Here is a 24918-nt window from a genome sequence, read left to right as displayed (position 1 = left end):
TCATCATTCATGGCTAGAACCAACATTTGTCTTTTGACTGACAGGGTTTCCCAAAGTGCTCCTTTTTATTGTAGGTATCAAGACACAATCCATTTCACTGCTCTTAACAGGATAATTCACTGCAATTACATCCATCAGTTGAGTGCTGAAACCGTCAGTTTATTAATGATTAGTAGACTGAAAGAAAATGACAATCCCCAATCATTTTTAAAATTGATTTAAAAAAAAAATGCCAACATTCAATGCTTTTAGTTTCTCAAATTTGATCATTTTCTGCTTGGCCACTGTTTTACATCATTATCAGTAAACTATATTTGTTGTTTGAACAAACAAAACAAGCTGAGGAATATTGTGATAGGTAATTTTTACAATTAATCAAACGATTAACTGATAATGAAAATAATTGTTACTTGCGGCTTTGGTAAGTATTCTGGGATGCATCATTATCTGAGGCTGGAGCCAATAAAGGTCCTGCAGGTTTAAGCAACTCAAATACATATAAAAGGAATGCAAAATGAATTAGAAAAGTATTAAGGAAAGCCGTCACTTCATAACACACTCTACAGTCATTTGCAGTTTTTCACCAAATACAATAGTCACCAGTGTAAAGCCAATCCCACAGTGGACCCACACCATTAAAAATGCAGAAAAGACAAACCTGCGTGTATTTCATCCTGTCTATGAAGTTCAAATTGTGTATTAGTATGATGAATAAAATGTTAAAGGAAAAAAAAAAACTCTGAATGTTTTATCGTGTTCTTGTGGGATTTTACTCACAGGAGGAGTGTGATCAAATGTGGTGGCACGTTAACAGTAAACAGTAGAAATAATTACATCAAGAACAGAGACTCTGAATGGATTCAGCTTGCCTCCACGCTTTCCAAACAGGGCCTGACGAAAGGAATGGACATTTAAAGCAAGTGAATCTCACAGTGAGAACAGAAACAGATCAGAAATCATCCTTCAAGCTTCACTGAGTCCAATACGTTTCTAGCCTCTTTGTACTCCTCTGATTCACCCAAATCCTCTTCTGCTTCCTGAAAAGACACAAACACACACACACGCGCTTGTTTTATTGGCATTTCAGAAAAAAATATTGCAATCTCCTACACCCAAAAATGAGGAATTACAGCTGGGTACTTATGAAGAAATCCACAACTCTCTTTTTGTCACTGTCTTTATAAAAGTATTGTTTGGATGTCACTTCATTATCGTCATAAAACTTAATGCACAAGGTCATATTTCAGTTACCAGGATCTAAATTTAGCAGTTAAGGGTTGGGCCGAGGGATAACATGACAGTATGGTGTCCATGTCCTTTAATCAAGTGTGTGCGAGTTCCTGTGGTGGTCATCGAAGTGACAGCGCTGCTAATGAACTGTGATGAGCGTGTGCATATGTGCATGTCTGTCTAACAGGAAGAAAGGAGGGAGGATGAGTGATAGGGGAAGGGGACATGTTGCTAATTCCAGGTTAGCTCCCTCTGCCTACCATCCAGCTCTCATGTGAGTGACTCACACCACCACCAGCTGCCTGACTGTTGCTCTGGATTAATTGAGATGACCCTGAGACATGCATGCTTATGTTTGCTTCTCACCATATCAACTTAAGTCCTGACGGGATTAAATACACACGCTGTGGTTGCATGGATACACCAAAATATGGGTAATTAGTGTAACATGTGATGCTTGAGCATATTTTCCTGTTCAGTTCAATGAAATTACAAAAAAAGAACATTTTCCCATAACCTCTTATGTGGTCAAGTAGATTAGCTGCAGTTTTATTTGATTCAGCTTTGAGGTATCGCCCATTGAGATATATGCTATCACACCAATACAAAGTAAGTGACACATCAGCCTGAGGTCAGAGGTCAGAGCTGGGAATGCCGTCAGTTGACTGCATTAAAGTAAAACTATTTTGAAAACCAAGATTGTGTTAGTAATACCAGTTCAAGCTAGGTTAGCAATTGTTAATAATACCAGTTAATAACAACACATTACGCTGTGTTTTTTGCACATACAAACACTGTAGCAACACGTCCAAGGATAGAAGTTGGACAGAACTGTGTGAACGACTGTTGTAATGACACACAAATAAGACAGAAGATCTAATAAACACTATATTACTACAACTTACACTACTGCTCATGTACGGAACCGCCATCTTGGATTTTGGGGGGCGTTCCAGTTGAAACATTCAACTGCATGAGAACCTCTTAATTCCGACTTCCCAGTGCAAATGGAAAATACCATAACAACCTACAACCATCCTCTCTGTGAGGAGGTATTTTGGCACACCTGTGCTTTGAGCTATGCACTAACATTGCATTCTATTACAGTGCAATGTCAGTTCAAAGGTAGGGCTGTTGCAGTGAAGGAATTTCCTTGCGGGGATTAAGGGTGGCTTAATGGTGGTCCTGGTTTTAGTGCTTTGCAATAAGCATTATTGGTTATTATAAGGTGCCATAAAAACTAGTTACAATCAAATGGCCAGTTTCTTTTACTAGCCTGGTGTGGCTACACATTTTGACAAATAAAGGCCTGTCTCAATTGACCTATGGCTAAGCCCCGCCTTCAAACGCAATGAGCCAATCACAGTGCTTATAGCCATTCCCATACACTCAGACATTCTCTGCCTGGACATTCATTGAAATGCATTACAGAAAGTCAGTTTTGTTTGGTTTTATGAGCTTTTTTGGAGATTTGAAGTTTAAAAATGGTCAAACGGTGTGCATGGGGTACAGGCTGGGCGAAGGGGTGTATTTTTTTTACCCTTTCCTAAACCACATCTCAACCGAGAAAAGTGCCTCCTTTGGATAACGTTGTGCGGTACACCACAACATCAACTCAACGTGAATAAGATTAACAATGATGTCTACATCTGTTTTAAGGTAAGTCAATATTGTGTATTGGGGATTCCACTGATTTGATTCCCTTTGTGTCGAGCGTGAAAAACGTTTTGCATAAACTACACAAAGTCAGTTTCAGCCATGCAGCAAAATCTTGGTTAAATAGCCCATCTCTGTTGAATCTGCACTTCCTCATGTTGTCCAAGGTACAGTGACAGATAGCTAGCAGACAGTATAAGCCCTGTTTCCACCAAACTCTTTCAGTATGGTACCTTTGGAACCTAAAGTAACCCTTCAGACATGGTACCTAGACCCTAGCATTTCCACTGCAAACAGTACTCTTATGTGGGCAGGGTTGTTGTCACTCACTGCTCTGTCCAGCACTCATTGTATTTCCTCATTACCGGTGACACAGATGGAAGTCTGCACCTCGTTTATCGTCTACAGAATGAGGTTGCACGCCAACATTTTCAGAACAGAATACAACAGGTTGCAGTGAGAGTCTCTCTCCATGGGATATTTAAAAATAGTGGATTTGCACATTTAGTCCTTTCAAGGCAAGCTCGGGGGATTTAGTGTTGCCAGAGCCCACACAACGCTCCCCAATGCTTTTTTTTTTCGAGTGAGGATGAGATTATATGCCGTTCACATAACCCGGTTGAAATTAATAAATATAAATGTTTCAAGATCCACTCATTACTAAAACTGTATGTCATATAAAAACTAATGGAATGGTCAAAGTTGTCACAGTAAAATTGAAGGTGTGCTGATGGATTCATGCCGTCAACTCATGCATTGACTAACATTACAAGTTCCACCTTAAAAGTCGCTGGCAGTTGGCCCAGTAAAGTGAAAGTTATTTTTTCTCAGACAACAGCTGCTGTGAGAGGCAACAAAACATCATTTTATAGTTACACTCTACTAATAAAACTCTCCATGGTATGAACAGGGGTCACATAAGCCTCAAAACCAGCCACAACTCAGCTCTGAGCAAGAGTGACAGTCCGCTACTGACCAATTAACGGACTGCAGTGTTCAGAGCTCCACCTTTTAGTACCGGATCAGTGTGCTAGGTACCCAAAAAGAGGGAGGACCGTGTGGAACGGTTCCATTGGTACATCCACAACTCTTCACAGTGGAAACAGAAAAAAAGTGTACTGAACTGTACGGTACTGTACTGCTTGGTAAAAATGGGGCTTATGAATGTTTTGCTGGCTCCACTATCCTAATCTGTGTGACATTAATGTGTGAGACGCTCTGTAAATTATTTTAAAAATTAGTGTTACTAGTTATTAGTGTTTTAGATTAATTCATTCATTAAAACTTTCTAAGGATCCATGGGAACCCTGTTGCACTTAACAGCAGACAGACAAAGTTAGAGAATATATCTAGTAGCTAGATTTGTCAAGTAGCCAGAAATTTGACTCTACATGAATTATAATTTTGCTCTTTTTCTGCTGGATGCCTAAAAGGGCAGTTGTTTGCCAACACCTTAGCCATAATAACTATAAAAGACATTATTAGGATAGGACTGTGTTTGTTTTAATATTTCTGGCCCCTACTGGCCAACATTATAGTTACTGCAGCTTTATTTACAAATAAATTCTCACATTTCCAAACTCAAGGCATAAGCAGTTTGCTGTAGTCAATCAAATGTTGAGCAATGTCCACTTTCTCCTACATAAGAATGAACCATGGGACATGTCTGGTTTTAGATCGGCTTTGTAAAGTTTTTCTCAGAAATGTAACAGAAACAAAAAGGACTATAAGGTACACTGGGGTAGGGAGAAACCCCGTTTGTGTCAAACACAAGCTGAGGTTCAGGCTAATTTTGTGATGAATGGTTGCTTTTGTTGTCATGTGTCTATAATATTTCAAAAATAAATTTACCCCATGTAGTTTTTCAACAAGGTTATAAATTAGTTACCGTAACACAGAAACAATAAATGGATCGAGAGTTTCATCCACACAGTTGTGTCCTGTTGTGAGATGAAAAAGGTTTTTTACACTTTCACTTAACAGCGACTCTGAGAGTTACTTACTAATAACTGAAGCAGATCTCCGTGTGCTATGGTCAGACGACGACGGCAGTCTGGGATCATCATTTTGGACTCCTGCAATACCTCCATCTGAAACCACACAGAGACCACATCAGTGCCATCACCATCTTTATTAATTGGACTTACCCCCACCACTGCTCCCGTTAGAATTTTTCATTACAAAAATCAACACATCATCGAACATGTATTTTCCAAGTACAGAACATTAATTTAACAGCTAGATACAGGCATACTCATTCGCTGCATTTGGTTGTCGCCCTGTTCCTGACAGAAACATGCAGGGTGTCCCACATACACTCTACTGTGGTTAACATCTCCAAACAAGACGGCGGTATGAAATATGTTATTGAGTTATCGATCGGGCAGGGAGTTGGGCAGCAGGGGACCACCTCGATCTGACTGCACACCTGGATAAATGAAGAAACCCTGAAGCCGAGGGCACTGTGATCAGGCGTAAAGAGGTATTACTACGCCTGGAGTGAAACTGTGTTACAGCCTGGGGAACTTTCACAGCCGCGGCTAATGTGGAATTCCCCCAGCTGGCACCCTAAAGAGCAGAGAAGAGTTGGCTAACGCTGTCAGACACACTCACTCATGACAGATGCTTCCTCACCTAGCCCTCTGTCGAGCTGGAAAGTCTAAACATGGATGCCGTTACACGCGTGTGTATTACACGGCTGTGCACACTAACAGGCAGTCAGATGAACTCATACGCAGACAGGCTGGCAGACTACCTGACACACTGAAAGACGGTAGACAACTAGTCGAGCTGGTTGCCATCTAGATGTGACAAGGTGAAGCAGACTAAGCAAAGGAGTACTGAAACAGAGAAAAGTCATGGTGCCCTCCCAGTGCAGTGGAATGATCCCATCAGTGCTGGATAAAGATGACACTTACAGCGTATTGATTCCATTAAAATAAAAACCTCTAATCCATCCTGCCTCAGACCTCTCATCTCCAACCATAATCCATCTGGCCTCCCAATCTCCCCATTTAACACCAGCCAAGCCTGCTGCTCAGCCTGAGCTGCCGCTTTATGAATGAACAAACAAAACAAAACACACACTGAATTTTAATGTTACCAGTAAACATAATCAGAAGCGGTGAGTGCATTGCAATTCTTCTCTGCCTGAAACATGTAAAGTGAATCAACAAATTAACTGAGACTGAGGCCTCTGTGGATCATACCCACATATTTTAGTTTTGTCCACATTTTCAGCCCTTTTTGGGAAAAAGGGGGGCATTTAATGTCAAGGATACTGGGTTTTAGATTCAATGTTTTGTTGTGGATTTTTTTGTTTTTGCAGTAGCACAGAAGAATAGAAATATGTCTCCTGTTCCTGAGATGATGTTGAATAATGGCCAGAAATGTGTGTTTGTAGAATGTTATGATGTCACAGTGAAGATGACCTTTGACCTTTTGGATATAAAATGTCATAGCTTCATTACTTTGTCCTATTAGACAATTGTATGAAGTTTTGTCATGTTTAGCATACGAATTCTTGAGTTATGGCCAAAAATATATTTTGTGAGGTCACACTGACCTTGACCTTTGACCACAAAATTCTTATCAGTTAATTCTTCAATCTAAGTGGACATTTGTGTCAAAATTCAAGAAATTTCTGTACGGTGTTCTTGAGATATTGTGTTCACGAGAATGAGAAAGAGACCTTTGACCACTAAAATGCAATTCTAAGTCCAAGTCCAAGTGAATGTTTGTGTTAAATCTGAAGAAACTCCCTTGAGGCATTCTTGAAATACTGACATTCACAAGAATGAGACAGACACAGTCACAGTGACCTTGACCTTTTACCTATGATCACCAAAAACTAATCAGTTCATTATTGAGTCGAAGTGGATATTGTGCCAAATTTGAAGAAGTCCCCTTGAGGCGTTCTTGACATATCGTGTTCACAAGGATGGAACGGATGGACAACCCAAAAACATGATGCCTCCAGCCATGGCTATCGCAGCTTTAGAGGATCCTCCTACTATGATGCTTTTCATAAACACTGTCAACTATCTGCACTCCAAGGAAACAACCAGTCTGTGCATCAGCTGTGCTTTGAGCTAAATGCTTATGTCAGCATGCTAAAATGCCCACAATAACAATGCTAACATGCTAATGTTTAGCATGTACATGCTGCGTTACATTTACCTTGAAAGTCCAAGAGAAGAGAGGATGGAAATGATGTCACAGTCGAGTTGACCACAATCCAGTAAAACCAAGATGTTGTTATCAATGACAGTTCCAGCTAGGTTAGCCATTGTTGGCAATACCAGTTGACTACAAGGCATTATGTTGTATTTTTTGGCATACAAACACCATTTCCACAGACAGAAGTTGGACAGTATGATGTGTGACTGTTTGACCACACACAAATAAGACAGAAGTGGTAATAAAAAGTATATTGCTAGCGCTTCACCACTGGTGACCAAGCGACAAACCCTGAGGCTGAAAAATGAAGCCAATGGAGAGGTGCAGTTCATTAAATGGCCACTTGAGGCTGGCTCCAAAACACAGTCAATCCCCTTAGACCCCCATGTGAAAATGCCAAACTTGACAATAGAAATAAACATGTTTACAGCCTGGTATTAAAAAGGGTTTTTGTCTTTGTAACTAATTTCAACATACACGACAACTGTGCAGGGGTTGAATTTTTTTTTTTTATAACTCACCCATTTACAACTTTATTAAGGCTTAAAGCCGTCATATTTAAGGACGGGGCCGCTTGAGAGTAAGGCTGTCTGTGATGCGTCACTACAGTCTGTAAGTCAGATCCAACCCCTGCTCCTCCACAGCTACACCCTCTCATCCAAACATGGCCACTTCTGACTCCAAAAATCCAAGATGGAGACGGCCAAAATGACATATGCGAGGCTTCAAAACGGCAGTCACAGACCAATGAGTGACGTAACAGTAGCTACATCCATTACAATATACACTCTATGCTGTTGCCATGTGGGGCAGCCATATTGTTTTTTAAAGCCAGGTTAAGCAAGGTTCCTCCAACTTTCTGAGTCAGACATCCTACCCCAGCGGGCGTTCCAGTAGAAATGTGCGACTGTGAACTTGGAAATTCTACTTCCCAGTGAAAATGGAACGCACAAATAATGTCAGTTTAGCATGTTAGCATGCTTACATTTACTAATTAGCACTTAACACGAAGCACAGCTGAAGCTGAAGGGAATGTTATTAGCTTTGCAGTATTTAGTCCCAAACCAAAGTATTTGGCATTGAAGACAACAGCAGATGAGGCGCTCATGTGGGTTGCAGTATCATGGTATCCATGAAGGTGCTCTTTGGTCAGGAAGTGAAGTACATCTTGAAAAAACAAAATCCAAGGCAACTCTTCTCTGGTGCAAAACTTAAAAGGCCTTTATTAAATGGCTAGTTCATGATGAACATTAAAATCACCAACATGTTTCGGCCATGCTCATCAGGGCATAAAGCTGCAGGGTTCACAGGTGGCCTAAATGAGGCCCTACTCAGACATGGGTGGAGCCAATCAGCACTCCACTTGCCAGACTGCAGGCATATAAGCAAAACTCCCTTTACACAATGCACTCATAAATAGAAACCTGCATTATAGGTTTCTATAACAGTGAGAATATAACAAATATAATTAGAAAAAAATCACAATAAACCATCAATAGATCAAATTCTATAAGGAGAACAAAAATATATACATAGACTGCATTCAGAAGCAGAAGTAACATATGAAAATTAATAGAATATATACATAAAACACAAAAAAGAGACAACCAAAATAAGAAAAAAAAGACACTAAATATATGCAAACAGATATACGAAGCAGGGAACCTTTACATAGGAATTATTTAATAAAGTATTTGGCACTTTGAAATTTGGCCTGATGATGGTGCTAGTTATAAACTCACGGGATCACTAAAGTGATCTTAAATTTTATGGCAATCCATCCAATAGTTGAGACATTTCCCTCAAAACCCTAAATTTGAAAGTTGTAAGGCGCTACAGGAAAAATCAGGGAATAACCAAAAGGCTTAACGCTAGGCTTCAGCCTCTGGGGAGCATGAATGTCCATACAAAATTTCATGGCAATCAATCCAATAGTTGTTAAGATATTTCAGTCTGCACTAAAGTAATGGACCGACTAGTGTTGCACGGTTTACCTGTACTATAATAGTACCGCAGTACTAGAGTATTCCAAACGGTACTATACTGCATTTGGAAAAATACCGGTACTTTGAAACTGATTGAATTCATTAATTTAGTTAATTTATTTTACTCAATTATGCACACAAATGCCTTTCTTGTTCCTATTGGAGCACAGATTGCGCAAGTGGTGTGTATGACAACACCTGTATCAACATTCGCAGCTGGCGCACGTGAAAAAAGACAAGAGAAAGTCTGCCTCGCAAAGGGAGACAACACGAGACAACACAAACTTGGTGGAACATTTGAGTTACCAAACCGTGACGTCCGTACCAAGGTACTAACCTAACCATGATTTTTTTGGTACCGTTTCACCCCTACTATTTATTGTTCTAAAGGTTTGTATCCAGAAGGACTTTTCCTTAGGAAAAGTACCAAAGAGTATCGAAAAGTATCGAAATTCATATTGGTATTGGTACCGAAACAAAGATTTTGGTATCGTGACATCACTAGGACCGACAGACAGTTTGACCAACAGACAGACATCGCCATCCCTTGAACCATAGTGCTAACATGGCTAAAAATACTGGATGAAATGGGATAGATACTCTCAGGAAACAGACACTGATTAATGTCTTATATTTAATATTCTTCTTAATTTCACCATTTTGGCCCAAATCCCTGTGTAATGAACTGTACTCATGTATCTGTCTGTGTTAATTGATGACCCCATCCTAGTCCTATTTCTGCATTTAAGTTTCTCTATTATCAAAATGGTATTTTCAAAAAAGTTACAAGAAAAGAAACATGAAGACAGGCCAGTGTTTAACATGTTATCACAGCATAAAGCAAGCTAGTAACGTGTGTCATACAAAATTTCAAACCTTATACTGCTTCCTCCAGTGCACGCACAAATGATGGAGGGCAGCAGGCACAGTGAGAGAGAATGGAGAGGAGGGTGGGGACACTAAATTGCCAGCATGTGTCAGTAATTATCAAACTCCTCTAAAGTAACATGATATAATTACATCTGCATCAAGCAAATTACAAAATCACTAATGATTCTCCTCTCAAAACCTAATTCTTCATTATCACTGTGGACTGACCTCATTACATGAATGAAGGGGATACTCAAATCATCAAGATAGAATTCACTTCCTAACTATGGGGGAGCAAAACCTCTTCACTTACTGGCTGAGATCAACAGGATGATAAATGGATAATGCAAAGGTTTTCAAATGAAGACACGTAATTGTGCGGTATTAAAGAAGGAGCCACATACCTGTTTCTTGATGAGATAATCGTCTGCTCCCTCTGTTTTCAGGCGCTCAACCTTCTCCTCCTGCTGCTTCGCCTCTGTTTTGTACGCAATCTCCTCTTTCGCCAGCCTGCAGAAAACAAAGACAGGAAGAGAGGGAAAAAAGTACATAGTTACAGAAGGCAATGACACATTGTTGTTCTATCAAACATGAAACATAAATACATGGGCTTCCCAGACAGATAATATAGGCCGAAGCATGAAAAAAGGCAGGCTGTGATGGTCACCTTTTACAGACAAGGCCATCTATCCTCATTCCCTGCAACGCTTCTTTGACTGAATGGGACACAGTGAGATCATCTCCCAAAGGATGGTAAGATACACACCTCAATAACAACCACCGTACACATCATTCCTCCTCACTGCTGCTACGCGGAACACTGGCATCCAAGTGGAGATGCTCTGATATGAAATTCAACATATTATATATGGTATATTTTAATTTAAAGCATCTTCTCATAGAGGGTGTACATGCATATCTTAAAAAATGTCTCTGAATATCTGAGAGAAATACCTTCCACAAAGGATATTATATGATGCCTGACTTCTGGAGCAAACCTTCACTTTTATACTAAAATGTTATAAATGCAGCTGTTTGGTGAAAGCTGCTTTGCACAGCCAATATCCACAAATCACAAGTCTTTGCAATTAATTTTTTAATAGTGAGTAGACAAAACAATTACAGACCAATAGACAAAGTGATTATTAGTGGAGAGTAACGGAGTGGTGGTGTAATGGAGCACAGAAGTCACAGCTCTTAGGTTGCATTTTGTCCATTGTCGACTAGGAGAAGGAATCACCAGAGGCCTCACAATACGATATTATCACAATCCTTTAGTCACAATACAATATTAATGTGATTTTAAATGTTTTGCCATAACATATCTTGCAATATATATTGCAATTTTTTTTTGCCTTTTTTCAAATGTAAATTATGTCCTCAATGGGAAACTTTGTCAACATCTGTTTTAAATAATTGTAATAATAATAATAATAAAACAAAAATAAATACATGAATACACAAATACAAGGAAAATAAAAACAAAACAAGAACAGAATGATTGTCGGAGATAAGTGAGCTAGAAGCCATTGGCCTTGATGAACAAGTGTGTTTTAAGATCAAGTTTAATGATAGAATTTCTCACGATAATCATTTTTATCGCAGCAAAATTCATCTAGTGGACTGAAAAAGTAGGGATGTATCAGCCGCCGATATTAGCAAAAAACATGCATCGGCATCGGATTGGACTGCATGGAAAAATGCCGATCCAAGATTTTTATGGAGTCCAATCCAGGTTTTCCGGCCAGCCCAGCACTCCGCGATTCAAGCAGTCCATTCCAGTGATCTGCTCCAGCACTTACTATCAATCCACCAGGCCAGCATGCAGACACACAGGAAACAGCAGCACCAGGCAGGTACTGACACTACAAAAATAACTGAAAAGGAAAGGCTGCATTGTTTGTTAAATGTCAACAATGTCTTGTGGCGTTAATCTATTTTTTATTTATTAGGGGGCCAAAGCACACGTGTGTGGAGTCTTGCTGCTATTTTAATTTCAATGTTAGACATTTTAAAGATTTCTTGTGTTGATTTATTTTCTATTTATTAAGGGGCCAAAGCAGCCAAAGCAAACCAGCTATATTTTTTATTTAATGTTAATGTTCAAGTTTAAAGTTTGTTTATTTAACCCTGTTAACAATAAACAGGTCAGTTTGGTGAATCATTCTAACTAACCCGATTAAGTTGTTCTTGTTAGAGTAATATCGCTTGATCAAACCTTTTCTAACATGACTGACAACAAAATAAGTGAATATGTATAATACGCGCTTGGATCGGATTGGTATCGGCCAAAACTCGAGGCTGTAATATCGGTACTGGATCGGAAGTGAAAAAGCTGGATCGGGACATCCCTGTGAAAAAGCAACTGATTTTATTATTTAGTAGGCTACCAAGAGTTTAATTTGTATTTGCAAAATTGATCATTTATATAATTAAAAAAACGTGGCATCAGATATAATATTTCAACACAACATATCACGATACTATGCTATATCAATTTTTCCCCACACCAATATTGGCAACTTAAGAAAAGTACTGAAACTTTCCCAAAATGCAACAAGTCACATTAGGATATAAAACTGAAAAGCACCTCTAATGATATGAAACTGAAAATTCTAAATCAATCATAAAAAATAAAACTGGTGCATTAGGAGGAGTGCTGCAATTAGTTTTACTCTTGGTTATATGCCAGCCTAAATGGCAGTTGCTTCAGTAATTGTTTTATTCTGTTCTGTTTTTGTGTCTAAAGGCTCTTAAAAGGCAGCAGGGGTGAGAGGCTGGGCTCTGATTTGTTTTTAAGTCATCCCTGTGATCAGCACATCTGGGTGATGCTGTCCAGCATGTGGATGTGATGGAGCTTTAAGCGATAAAATGTGACAGGGTACATGTTTGAACACGTCCATAAAAAATAAAAAAAATCCAAACTGTATTTTTATTCTACAATTTTTAAATAGAAATATTAACTAGTTACACCATTTTAGTTACACATTATTATTTTATATTTGATAACAAGAAATGAAGTAATGTCATGATGCAGAACACAAACCAATAGAATACAACATTAGCCTAAGTAATTTCTCCAAAACACAAACATGGATCCATTTACATGGAAAAAGACTAATAAAACTGATTGGATTCTTTAAATTTGTCCCTGCTTATTTTAGTGTGAATTAGACTTACAGAAATGTTGCTTTAAAAGTTGAACTTTGAGAAATTTTTAAAAGGAATGAAAACTGATTTAATTTAGATAAAAATTTAATCCATGCTTTTTTTTCTAGTACACTGCAAAGCCCAAAGAACAGTATGGAACAGTATGAAGTTAGAAAGACAAAGAAATGTGTTAGAATCACAAATATAAAATGTTTGGCTTGAACAACATAGAAATCACATATATTCAGCAGGGATGCATGATATGGGATTTTTTGCTGATATCCATTATGGCAATACATATCAACTCATTTGGTCGATAACCAATAGATATATCCACTTTTTTCCCCACCTCATTTTAGTGATCATCAAGTCTCTTCAATAGTGGAGGTACCATTACATTATGCATGCATAATCTAATCGTGATGGCCACCAGCAGATAGAGACCTTAAACAGAATGTTTTTCAATGAATGTAATATTCATTCATTGTGCAAAATAAGACAAACATGGCCGATACCAATGACGTGCCGATAATATTGTGCATCCTTAATATTCAGTCATCATGACAATGAGCAAAAGTGTTAACACAAATCTTGCTGTGAAGAGCCCCAGAATTCAGCAGGGTATAGTTCAGATACCTAAAAAAACACAATAAGAAACAACCTCAGTCACACGCGATGAGGGTTAAAAATGTTTGGTAAGCATGGTGTAATGGAGTTGTACAAACGTGTTTAATTTTGATACATTTAAAGGGGAACTAAACCCCCCTCTCTGGGCATTACTCCGCCCACAGCTGGATTTAAAAAAATTCAGAAAAGATAGGCGGAGCTAAGCGAGCGGCTGAGGAAGGGGGCGGAGTGAAAATTGTCCCTCGCTGCAGGGAGGGACTTCAACTTATTTTCATTGTGCCGATGGTGGTTTGGAAAACCGCCCCTAACTGTGTCACACGGGCAGAAGGGAAGGCGGCTGGAGTTCGGCCTCTTTCCCCCTGTTCACCCTTCTCCCCATCTCCACACAGACTTTTTTTCACCCTGCCGACAGTGGAGCTTATATCCATTGTGCCGATGGTGGCTTGGAAAACCGCCCCTAACTGTGTCACACGGGCAGAACGGAAGGCGGCCGGAGCTCGGCCGGTCCCCTTCTCCACACTTTGACTTATTTTATCCTACTTGGTTCTATTTCTCCCTCTCTGGGAGCCTGGGCTCACCGCGCAGCAGCCCACCGCATCCATCCATCCATCCATCCATCCATCCATCCACCCCTCCCTCCCTCACGGCCCCGCACATATACAACCAAGGCTCGGCTCTCTCTCACCGCACAGCGGCCCGCCACATCCCTCCCTCGCCGCCCCGCACAAATACTCCCGAGCCTCGGCGCCTCTCCTTGACCAACTAACCTAAATACTATAAACACACTACTAACTGTAAACCTACACTAAAATACACTATGCTAACAATACAATTCGACAAATTACTAGCTATTCTCTCTGTTTTACTACTCTCTCTGCTCTGATCCAACCTACTCGCTATCAGTTTGATAACTGGGGACAGAATGGTTTTATAGTAAGGGGAGGAGGAGTAAAGGGAGGAGGGCAGGCTTTAGCGTGGACGGTTAGTGATGTCATTCGCCTCGAAAAAGAGTCATTCGCCTCCAATGTAATGTAATATAAATTCAAATGTAGTAACCAGGTTTCAAGCTGTAGAGGGCACTCCATAGCACATTTTTAAAATAAAATGTAGATTTTCAACAGTTTGCACTAAACTGTCAAGATTTTGAGCAGGATCAGTCAGTAACACTACTATACAACCAGAAACAATGATTATCAGATGAAAAAAATGGTTTTAGGGTTTAGTTACTCTTTAACGTACACAGTGCGGATACTGTTAAAATCGTATTACTTTTAGGGTACAAACTCTTTTACAACTTAATGAATAAAACCTTTCTTTAAACTAATCAAATCAACGTAATCTATTACAGGGTTACTCTAGTATTTCAATCTGAACTACTAATCTCATTATTGATTCATTTATAGATTATTCCTTCAGTTCAATGATTCATGGTCTTTTTTGGCAAAATTCACTGTGTATTGACAACTATAAAGTCTCAGAAAATAGTGACTAATAGGCACAAACACAAGGTGACATTCGTAAAATTGGTTTGTTGAATGGCTTAAACAGTTAAAAACCTGAAAATATTCAATTTACATATTAATAAAACAGATAAAAGCAGTGCATCCTCAGATTTCAGAAACTAAAACCAGAAACTGTGGAGCATTTTTGCTTGATATTTATCTTCAATGATTTTTTTAAGTGAAATGAATTGCGTTATCAGCTTTCTAGTGGTCACCTAATCAATCATTCAACCAGCTGTTTCAGCACAACTCTAATCTTATCTCTAATCTAACGTAAATATTATATCAGAATCTCATTGTTAATGAAACACTCCTTTAACAATAATGAGCATGACTGAGTGCAAGATTATAATTCTGACATATTATCACACAGAGTGCTCTGAGCTTTGCTTATTTCACGTCAATTCAGTGTAGGGTTTTTCCTATGCCAGAGCCATTGAAATTTAGTCTTTACATGTAGTGACATTGCTGCCTTGTCATTTTTTATCTGTCAAAATAATTAAGGTGAGACTCTGCAGTGACACGTTTCATATCAACATTTAAATACTGATATCACTAACTTTTCTTTATCAGCCCTACTGTAAAGCAAACTGAATTCTGATTTGTGCACATCACATATTTCAAATAAACTTAAGAATTTCTTCAAGAGTCGAATAACATCAAGTTCCAACTTAAACTTACAACTTTTTCCATGCTGAGTGAACATGCAGTGGGCACACAAAGAAAAAAGCTTCTGCTGTACCCATATCATGCCTCCCAGCTCACACCTTATCATCATGCTTTTCTGACTCCTTCATCCACCTCTATCACCTCCAACACACACGAAAACACAGACACACACACAGACACACACACACACACACACACACACACACTACTAGTCCTTTTTAGAGATTAATTGATCATCAATTTAGTCCCTAATTTGGACCAAGTCAGGTGGTAAATGGGCCTCTTTTCCTTGATTGTTAGTGAAAATGGGCTTGAGTACATTGATAAATTTTGATTATTTATCAATTACGGGCCAAATGGAACTAAATCTATTAAACAGATTCCGATCCTGATTGGCATAATGGAGTTTGAAAATATTGCTATTGATAATGATTCCCAACTAATAGTCTTTTTCCGGCTGTGCCTGCTTGTCGGAATGACAACACAAATTTAATTTTTCATAAAATCAGCTGCGTGTGCGTAAGTGAGTGATCCTTCATTAATCAGTAACATTACTGTAGACCCTTCCCTCCATGATGCACTGCTCCTTGCTTAGCCAAGGAAGCCAACAGCACTCTGTCATATTTTACATCAATTACTGCTCATTCGAATACGGTTCCATCAAGAAGCTTTTAAACAGGAACCATATGCAATGGCAGCCCCGCTCTTGTGCTTGATGCAGAGTGAGTGATGTCACCTGTTTAGAGTCAAAGAAGGTGGCAAAGAGAGGGGAAAGATGGAGGAAGGAAGGCTGGAATAATTTGAATAAAACTGAAGGACAGTCTAATAACAAAATGTCCATTCCTCCCCTTCCAGTCCTGATGTTAATTTCTTATTTCTCCCAGACTTGGAGAGCTGTGTGAATGAGGGGTGGGGTCGTGGCTGGTTTTAAATAGACCTGCCACCTCAGGCTTAATGGAAAAGGCAGCTCTCTGGAAAATAGAAAAAAAGGGAATTAGAGCCAGCCGACACACACATTCGGCCGCCTCCTCTAGCACTGTATTTTTGAGCCACGATGTAGTCTGTGCTGGGACCGGAATGACAAAGGCAAATTACTGTTGTCATTTTATTAAGGGCATCCGCCTCGCTAGGGCAGAAAAGGCACTGACTGGAATGTGCAAAAGCCACTGGAAATAGGCCTGGCTAAAAGAGTAGGCAGGTTTCCTCTAAACTCCAATATATAAAAAGGGAGGAGGGAGGGAGCGAGGCAAGAGGAGAGAAAAGGAGAGACAGAGGAGAGGGAGACTGAACGGGAGGGACACGAGATTATGAAGAGACAGAAAGCAATGACAGTCTATACGTTTAAAGCTAACAGCTTGATTAAGGGTCCATGTCAAGATAGTACTTTTGGCCTAGAGGAGGGGAGATGTAATGTCTTCTGCCTTATGTTCAAATAGTACACTCAACCTCAAAAACATCAGTACAGTAGTTAGAAACAGTACTGGTTGATGACGTACATTATTGTTCTACTGATATTCCGACATTGGACACATCATCCTCTATGGGAAATCCAGTCAGCATCATCACCACCTCAGGGAGCCTGTTAGTAATCTGACCCTCATCAAAACACAATCGATAGCATATTACACTATCACCACTGACAGGAGGGAATTAGAGGTCTGCCTGATCGACGAGACATACTCTCAGACTACTATACTGAGCACATTATCCCACCACATCTTATTATATCTACCCTTTTTTCTATTCCAGCAAGGTAAATCTGGACATTGTACAAATTTAGCTCAGAATGGATGCCATCTCTATTAATAGGCTGGCTTGAAGCGGATGATGAGCTTGAGGTGTCCTACATCAAAAAGCTTGTGTTGTGTCCCAGATGTACAAAACAAAACACATTTATTATGGTTAAGGTTTGGAATTTCAATTCATTATTCTTTTAAACTATTAGAGTATTACTAGGGTATTATTAGGACAGCAAATACTGAGGCTACACCCATGATCAGCAAGAAATTTTGCCAACAGTGAAGAAGCTAAGCACATAGAGTGGAACATAAAATTGCCTTAAGGGACAGTTCATCCCCAAGATCAAAAATACGTATTTTAACTCTTACCTGTAGTGTTATTTATTAATCTAGATTGTTTTGGTGTGAGTTGCCTAGTGTTGGAGAGATATCTGCTTCTCAAATACAATGGAACTAGAGGGCACTCAGGTTGTGGTGCTCAAAGCGACAAAAAATACATTTGAAAAACTATGCAGCAATTTCTCTTTTCAGAAAACATTACCTAATCCACATCCTCCTTGTTGTGAGCAGTTTCATGTAAGAACTTCTTACTTTCTTCTTACCGAACTACACCTGCCAAACATGGCATGCATCTACTGCTAGCTAACGTTGCAGCTCAGCCGAGGAAGACACCATTAATGTTTACATCTAACGCTGTCACAAGCATGAGCCTCTTGGCCATGAGTAGATGCACCCCTCCTTCTGCACGGTGATACGGTTGATGGGTGTTGTTTGCAGGGATACACTGTTTTTAGACTGCATCGTATAAATCCATACCATCACAGCCCTACTTACAGGCCTTCGGCCAATGATGTCGCGTCCTGTGTCTGTGACACATTAAAATCCGAAGGATGCAGTAAACTCATTATTAGTGTGTCTTTCCCCTGATAATGCTATACTGTGAAGAAGAAATCCGTGTTGTAATCATACAAACATTTGCGTGCTGTAGCTTTTTCACTAGGTGGGGCTACCGCCATATAGCTAGCTCTGTGTTTCTCGGCTGTTTTTGTATTTTTAAACATTAATATTCAAAAAGTAATTCTCATAACACAGAAACCACTGAGAGTAAATCTTGTGTTTTGGATGTTATAATACTGTGAAATGATAGCTGTTTTCGTTCCAGTACTCTGCACAGATCTAAAACCTGCCTGTCTGCTCTCATCCCTGGCTCTCTAAAGCTCTGTGCACAATGTCAGTGGCACAGAGATCCACAAGGACCACAGGTAGACAGTAACCTTTTTAGGAACCTAAAATGTACCCCAGTTTATGAATCTGCATATTATTACCAGGGTCCGAAATTAATACCTGCCAAGCAGCAAATGCAGATAGATTTCCTGTTTGGCGAGCAAATCTCTGAGAACCGCCACACTGGCAGCTAAATGTTTATACTTAAAAAGTCAAGTTAAAAAAAATAAAACTATGCTTAGTCTCTTCTGTGTTTTGGCGTCATTTAGGGACATGCTTCTTCGCGGCTCCTCTGCTGTCATTGCCGGAGTGTCACAGACACACACACACACACACACACCAGATGTATTTTATGCGCATTTAAACAGTGACGTGAGCTGATCATGTCGAGCGCTCTCATTTTTTTCCCTGGTCTGCAGCTAGCATCATTAGGCGAATGTGTTGCTGAGGGTTATGAGTTGTGCCTATGCTTACGACAGTACTAAAATAATAACAAGGAGGCTCCATAGACTGAACCAAGATGTCAAACTTTCTATTGCATCCCACATTGTCAACAACAGCATACAGCATCATTCCTTCGGTTCTTACCTTTCACATTAAAAGCCCTAGGCATACACACTGCATCACTGCTTATTGGAGGGAACTTATTCACATGCTAAGGCTGTGGTGATGAGTTGTTCAATATATTAAAATCATGGTTGCTTCAAAGATTGCTCTGGCCTCTTCTTTAAGTCTGTATTTATCATAATACATTACTATTTCAATGACAGGTACTGAAACAACTGTATGTGTGACAGAAAAAAAAAGCAATTTATTATTCTGGACGGTAAAAATATGCTTGGCCAGCGGATTTTTTCATCCACCAGTCCACTTACTCAGTCCAAAAATTTTATTTCGGACACTGGATATTACTACAGACATCCCTGTAATCTTACAGTGCAACATCTGCTATGACAGCAGATGCTGTATTCAAATGTGTCGATGATGAGTCAATGATGCTTTGCTGTCCAGGAAACTCACTGTGTTGAAAAAATATTTTTTCTGGCTGGTGCAATTTTCTTTTTGTCTGTGCATATATCTTGCACAAGATAAGATCCCATTTTGGTCTCAATGAGTAAAAGGACGACATAAAAACTTGGAAAGAAAAAGAATCGAGACACTTCTCAAAATGTTGAATTATCAAATACAATATCTTATTTAAATTTTTATGGATTATAAATAGAAATTCTATTTCTATGAGATTATCACAGTCATATATCACATCTGATTTACCTTGTACTGGGTAGGGGATTTTGGTGATCACACCTCAAGATGTGACATTTGTATAATGTTTTGTAAATCAAAGTTTTCATGTTTGGGACTTTAATTTTCAGAATTAAATTAAATTTCATCATATATAAATATAAATCATAATTATCACCATGTTACATCAAACCTAAGCTCAACTACACAATTTGTCAAAAACTGCTATTATATTGGGGACCCAATCAATTTCCCTGGGACCCACTCAAACAATCCCCTGTGGGTCCTGGGGACTCACTACACCTATCAACCTATCAACATAACCACTGGTTTGCTGTACTGTTTTGCAAATAATGAACTTCATACCTGTCTTTGTTTGCTTTTCCTTCCTATTTGAACATGACAACAACATAGCATATGTTGTTAAAAAATAAACAAAGACACGGAGGGTGCGTACACATGTAGAGATCAGATCAGTTTGTTTTTGTTGAGATCACTACCTTAAGATGACCATTTACCACTATTGATATCTTGACAGAACAAACACTGCTTTCTTATGATAACAACATAGGCATACATACCAGTTTATCACAAGCAAACATTTACAGCTACATACATTTTCAGGGTCTATATAAAGAGTTTCCCATGCCTGTCCAAATCTAAGAAAACATGCATTTTTTCAGAAGCTAAAAAGCCAAGTTTAAAAAGAAACTGTGCATCACAAGGACAAAGTGCTCCTAAAGGACAACAGAGAGCATATGAGAGATTTTCAAATGTTAACATGCTTTTACTGCAAACTCCACATTTCCTGTTGGTGCTTTTTACAGCAAAGGCCTTTCTTATTTAGGGACTTATGTATTGCTTTTACTGGTAAGTAGTCAAAGTAACTCTTCACTGATTCTGCTGGTCTAATACAACCTACACTTGGCTACACGCAGCATCTTACTTTAATCTCTTTTCTCTTCTCTGCATTCTTTTAACCACTCTTGTAGGTAGATTTGATTTATAAATCCATTCACTTCCCATGTGTTACAACACAAATAATACTATAAGCTTTGATACTTGTGCATTCTAGTAGTACCAACCATTTCGGGATAAGCTGTGGTCTCATTAGCTTACGCAAATTATACAAATGCCTTAATAATCTTGTTGATACAGCACCTTAACAAAAACCTAGCAGAAAGTTTGACTTAAGTAAAATATCAGTAACAACCTTTGGGCCAAGTTTACATACTGTTGGAAAAGAAATTCTTTCAGTGGCTAGAGAAAAAGTTGGACTAACTAAAAAAACTGACCATACTTTACAAACTACAGGATATTCTTAAAATGTGCTTAGTCAGAGTAAACTTGTAGGTCTATTTCTCTATCTATGGTTCCTATCCACATGCCATTGCTATATTTAACACTCCAACTGTCCATGGTGTCAGGGACAATCCCTGAAGTAACCCTATTACACCAAGCATCCACTTTACAGGTAAATTATATAATCTTATGGTAAATGCACACTGTAATCATCTGTCAAACATAATCCAAGGATGCTCTGTAAATACGTGTGTGTGTGTGTGTGTGTGTGTGTGTGTGCACTGTAGACAAATGTTTATGTTTACTTTTGAAGTCCTTGTTAAAGCTGTATTTTATATGTATGTACATTGAGAGCAACAAAATAATTAAATTCTTTGTATGTGCACACATACTTGGCTATTAACAGTGATATTGATCTACGTGATGACAATGGGCCATACTAACAGTAGCAATACAAGATGCAGTGTCATGACTGTGCAGGTATTTCCTACATCTCCACAAATGTCCACTGTACGCTCAGACTAGGTGAGGTAAAGTCTTGATGTGTGGAGATAAAACAGGGCTAAACAGGGCTGTGTTTTAAATAACAGTGTACCATTAGTTTATCTAACGGTAACAGTTACTATTAGCTTGTCTGTAGCTAGCCATAGTTTATTGCATATTTAACGTTACAACCACTTCGATACTGTTTATTAAAAAATCATATTAAAAGACCTTTGTTGCGAGTGACCTCTTCCATCGGCGTACAGGACAACTTCAACAACAAAACAGCAGCACTACCTCATAGTCGAGCTAAAAACGAGGCAACATGCTCTTAGCAATGTGATAGCTAACTAGCTAACAGCTAGCATCAGTGGACCAGCATTAGCTGCCTCTGCAAGTTACACTAGGCACATTATTCCAGTATTATAAGGCTATCTTTTCGAGCACAGTGAACTTGTATTAGCACACCAGAGGTGTTAGCAAGGCGGAGTGTGCCAAACGCGAACACAATAGCAAACTGCTTACTGATGATAGGCCGCGTCAAAGCACCGGAGTAAAGTAAAAACCTAAGGGGCAAACATTCCTCCGTGCACGGTGTGGTTTGATGCCGAGCCAGCCTGCCCGCCCTGCTAAGCTAGTTAGCCCGCAACCCTTAGCTTAACATTGCTACTGTGAGTAGCTCGTTTGACATTCTAAATCGTTTTTAAGTGAAACGAGAAGCCAACCATACCTTTTAACGATGCCGGTTTTTATCTTAATCTGCCGTATTCTTGGATCTGCCATTGCTGTAGATTTTGACGTGTTGTACTGTGTGAACGGTGTGCAGGTTGGAAATCAGTGATGACAGCTGCGCGCAGATAAATCGATCCGTAGGAGAGGATGATCATCGAGTGTGTGGATCACAGTGACAGGTCCAGTAGGAAAAACACTTTTAGGAGTTTTAGTCCTTCAGGCTACGTTTAATCACATTCATTCGCTACTTACATTTAAAGAGTACGAAAAATATCTGATGATAAAAATAAACTGTAAGAAAGTAAGTCGGAGGTTAGGACTCCGTGGAGAACAACATTTTTGGAGACCTATTCTTGACATTTTTAATTCATTATAATATAATGTAATGTAATATAATTTAGATGGCTTCTTGCTGACTCAGCTTCTATTTATCACACCACTATTACTTCACTTTGTAAGTTTTTCTGTCTCTATATGCTTTTATATAGTTTCAATCTTATAATTTTAGTTTCAAAGGTAGTGTGTGATTTAGGGAGATATATTGGCAGAAATGGAATATATTATAATAAGTATGTTTTATTTAGTTTATAATCACCTGAAAAAAAGATTCATGTTTTTGTGAGAAAGAGTCGTTTACATCTACATAGGGAGTGGGTTCTCTTCGTTGGAGATTGCCATGTTGCACCGTCATGTTTCTACAGTAGCCTGGAATGGATAAAACAAAAACTGGATCTAAAAAAAAGGTCGACCAATTGCATTTTCGCATTTTCATGTTAGCAGTATTGAGAGCAACAGAAAAACACAGATCATTTTTTTTGTGTGACACTGCTTTATTCAGTGTTCTTCCTGGTTTTTATCACAGGGTCAGTTTGTTTTGGACAGGAGAAGACTTCTGTGGATAATTCAGCTTTTGGTGGAAAACCTCCTAAAAATTGGGATCTTATGTTAACACAGAAAAAAAAGTGAGCACACATTAGCAGGTGCTGGGCCTGCAACCTATCTCTGACACGCCAAACAGCATTGGAGAAACACTGATTTGTAACATGAAACTGCTTAATTCAGTGTTTTTACCATTTTTAATCACCTGGTCTGTTTGTTTTGGAGAAGATGAGACCTCTGTGGATAATTTGGCTCCCAATATAAACCTCCTGAACAATGAATACTGAAGGAATTCTGACCTATAGAAGTTTCAGCTGGTTGCAATCTGCAATATTCACCACTATGTGCCACTAAATCCCCCTAAATCTTACACACTGGACCTCAAAATACCTCCTATCATTAGTGTCCGTGCACACTATTGTAATCTTAGGTATTCTTCTTCTTTCTTCTTTCTTCCTTCTTCTTCCGAGGAAATCATACTTCCCATGGGTGAAAACTCATCAAATTTTGCACAAAGGTCCAGTCTCATGCCAGATATCCTCAGCTGTAAACTCAAGCCAATAGTCCTGATGGTGGCGCTACAGCAAGCATCTAAAGTTCAAAACTTGTCATAACAAATCAACCATACGTGCTACAACTTCACAACTTTTTTTCATCATTTTTTCAAAAACTGTAAAACTTCTTAAACCTATCTCCTCCCACAATTTTTGCTCAATTGACACCAAACTTGCTACAGAGCATCTTCAGACTGTCCCACAAAAACAGATTTTTGATTTATCAAAAATTGAGCCTGCAGTGCATCAAAATGTTTGACTGTAAACGGTACTGTAAACATATACATGCAAATTCTTGCTAAATAAATCTTCAATGTTCATGAAAAAAATGACAAAATTCTAGAGTCATGGTAGATGATGTGTGGCAAATTTCAGAATTTTATCTCAAAAACTGAACTTTTGACAGCATTTTGAATTTTGCTCTAATGTGAACAATTGGAGTCAATGTAAAAATGGTAATTTTAAACATCAGTTTCTCACTTATGGAGCAAATCAATCATTGTTACAAACAAATTACCAACATCTCCATGCTGTCTAGATGCAATATGTGTATTTTCAGATTTTTGTTTCGATAACTGAATTTTTTACAGTGGTTTGAAATCTGCTTTTCCATGCATGGACGGCTGCTAAACCTGCACGTCTGGCTTAGTCAATTTGTGAAGCTACATATGAATTGTCACTGACTAATTAGCTCAGTGAGATAGAAATTGATACTTAGTCTCAGAGGTTGTGAGTTCAAGCCTCAGCTGATGCAAAAGGCAGATTGTGTTGCTAAATTCCTAAATGTCTTCAAATTCTTCTGCTTGTTGCTCAGAATTGCCAAAAAATGCCCGGACCTGACCCATCGCTGCGCAGCAGCTATAATTTATTTTTAAGTCTCTATTTATCTGTACAA

At 38.9% G+C, this 24918-nt stretch overlaps 1 protein-coding gene across 1 annotated transcript; it reads right to left on the bottom strand.

Moving 5' to 3' along the window:
• Positions 1–46: 46 nt before the first annotated feature.
• tbca (tubulin cofactor a) lies at positions 47–22748 on the bottom strand. The gene is made up of 4 exons (XM_033646918.2): positions 22589–22748; positions 10325–10430; positions 4890–4976; positions 47–1037 (listed from the first exon to the last, which is right to left on the bottom strand). Exons 1-4 carry the CDS (start codon positions 22639–22641, stop codon positions 957–959), a joined length of 327 nt encoding a protein of 108 aa, XP_033502809.1. The 5' UTR covers positions 22642–22748; the 3' UTR covers positions 47–956.
• Positions 22749–24918: the final 2170 nt, after the last annotated feature.

Source organism: Epinephelus lanceolatus, chromosome 19, assembly GCF_041903045.1.
Source record: "Epinephelus lanceolatus isolate andai-2023 chromosome 19, ASM4190304v1, whole genome shotgun sequence".
Classification (NCBI taxonomy): Eukaryota; Metazoa; Chordata; class Actinopteri; order Perciformes; family Serranidae; genus Epinephelus; species Epinephelus lanceolatus.
Note: the sequence above shows the minus strand (reverse complement) of the source record. Positions and strands in the feature narration are given on the sequence as shown.

What these genes read in the sequence shown, in the direction of transcription:
- tbca (XM_033646918.2), bottom strand. Translation starts at nt 22,641, where the DNA reads ATGGCAGATCCAAGAATACGGCAGATTAAGATAAAAACCGGCATCGTT. An exon ending in AAAACCGGCATCGTTAAAAG is followed by an intron (nt 10,431 to 22,588) that starts GTATGGTTGGCT and finishes TGTTTTCTGCAG; the next exon opens with GCTGGCGAAAGAGGAGATTG. An exon ending in GAGATCTGCTTCAGTTATTA is followed by an intron (nt 1,038 to 4,889) that starts GTAAGTAACTCT and finishes GTGTCTTTTCAG; the next exon opens with GAAGCAGAAGAGGATTTGGG.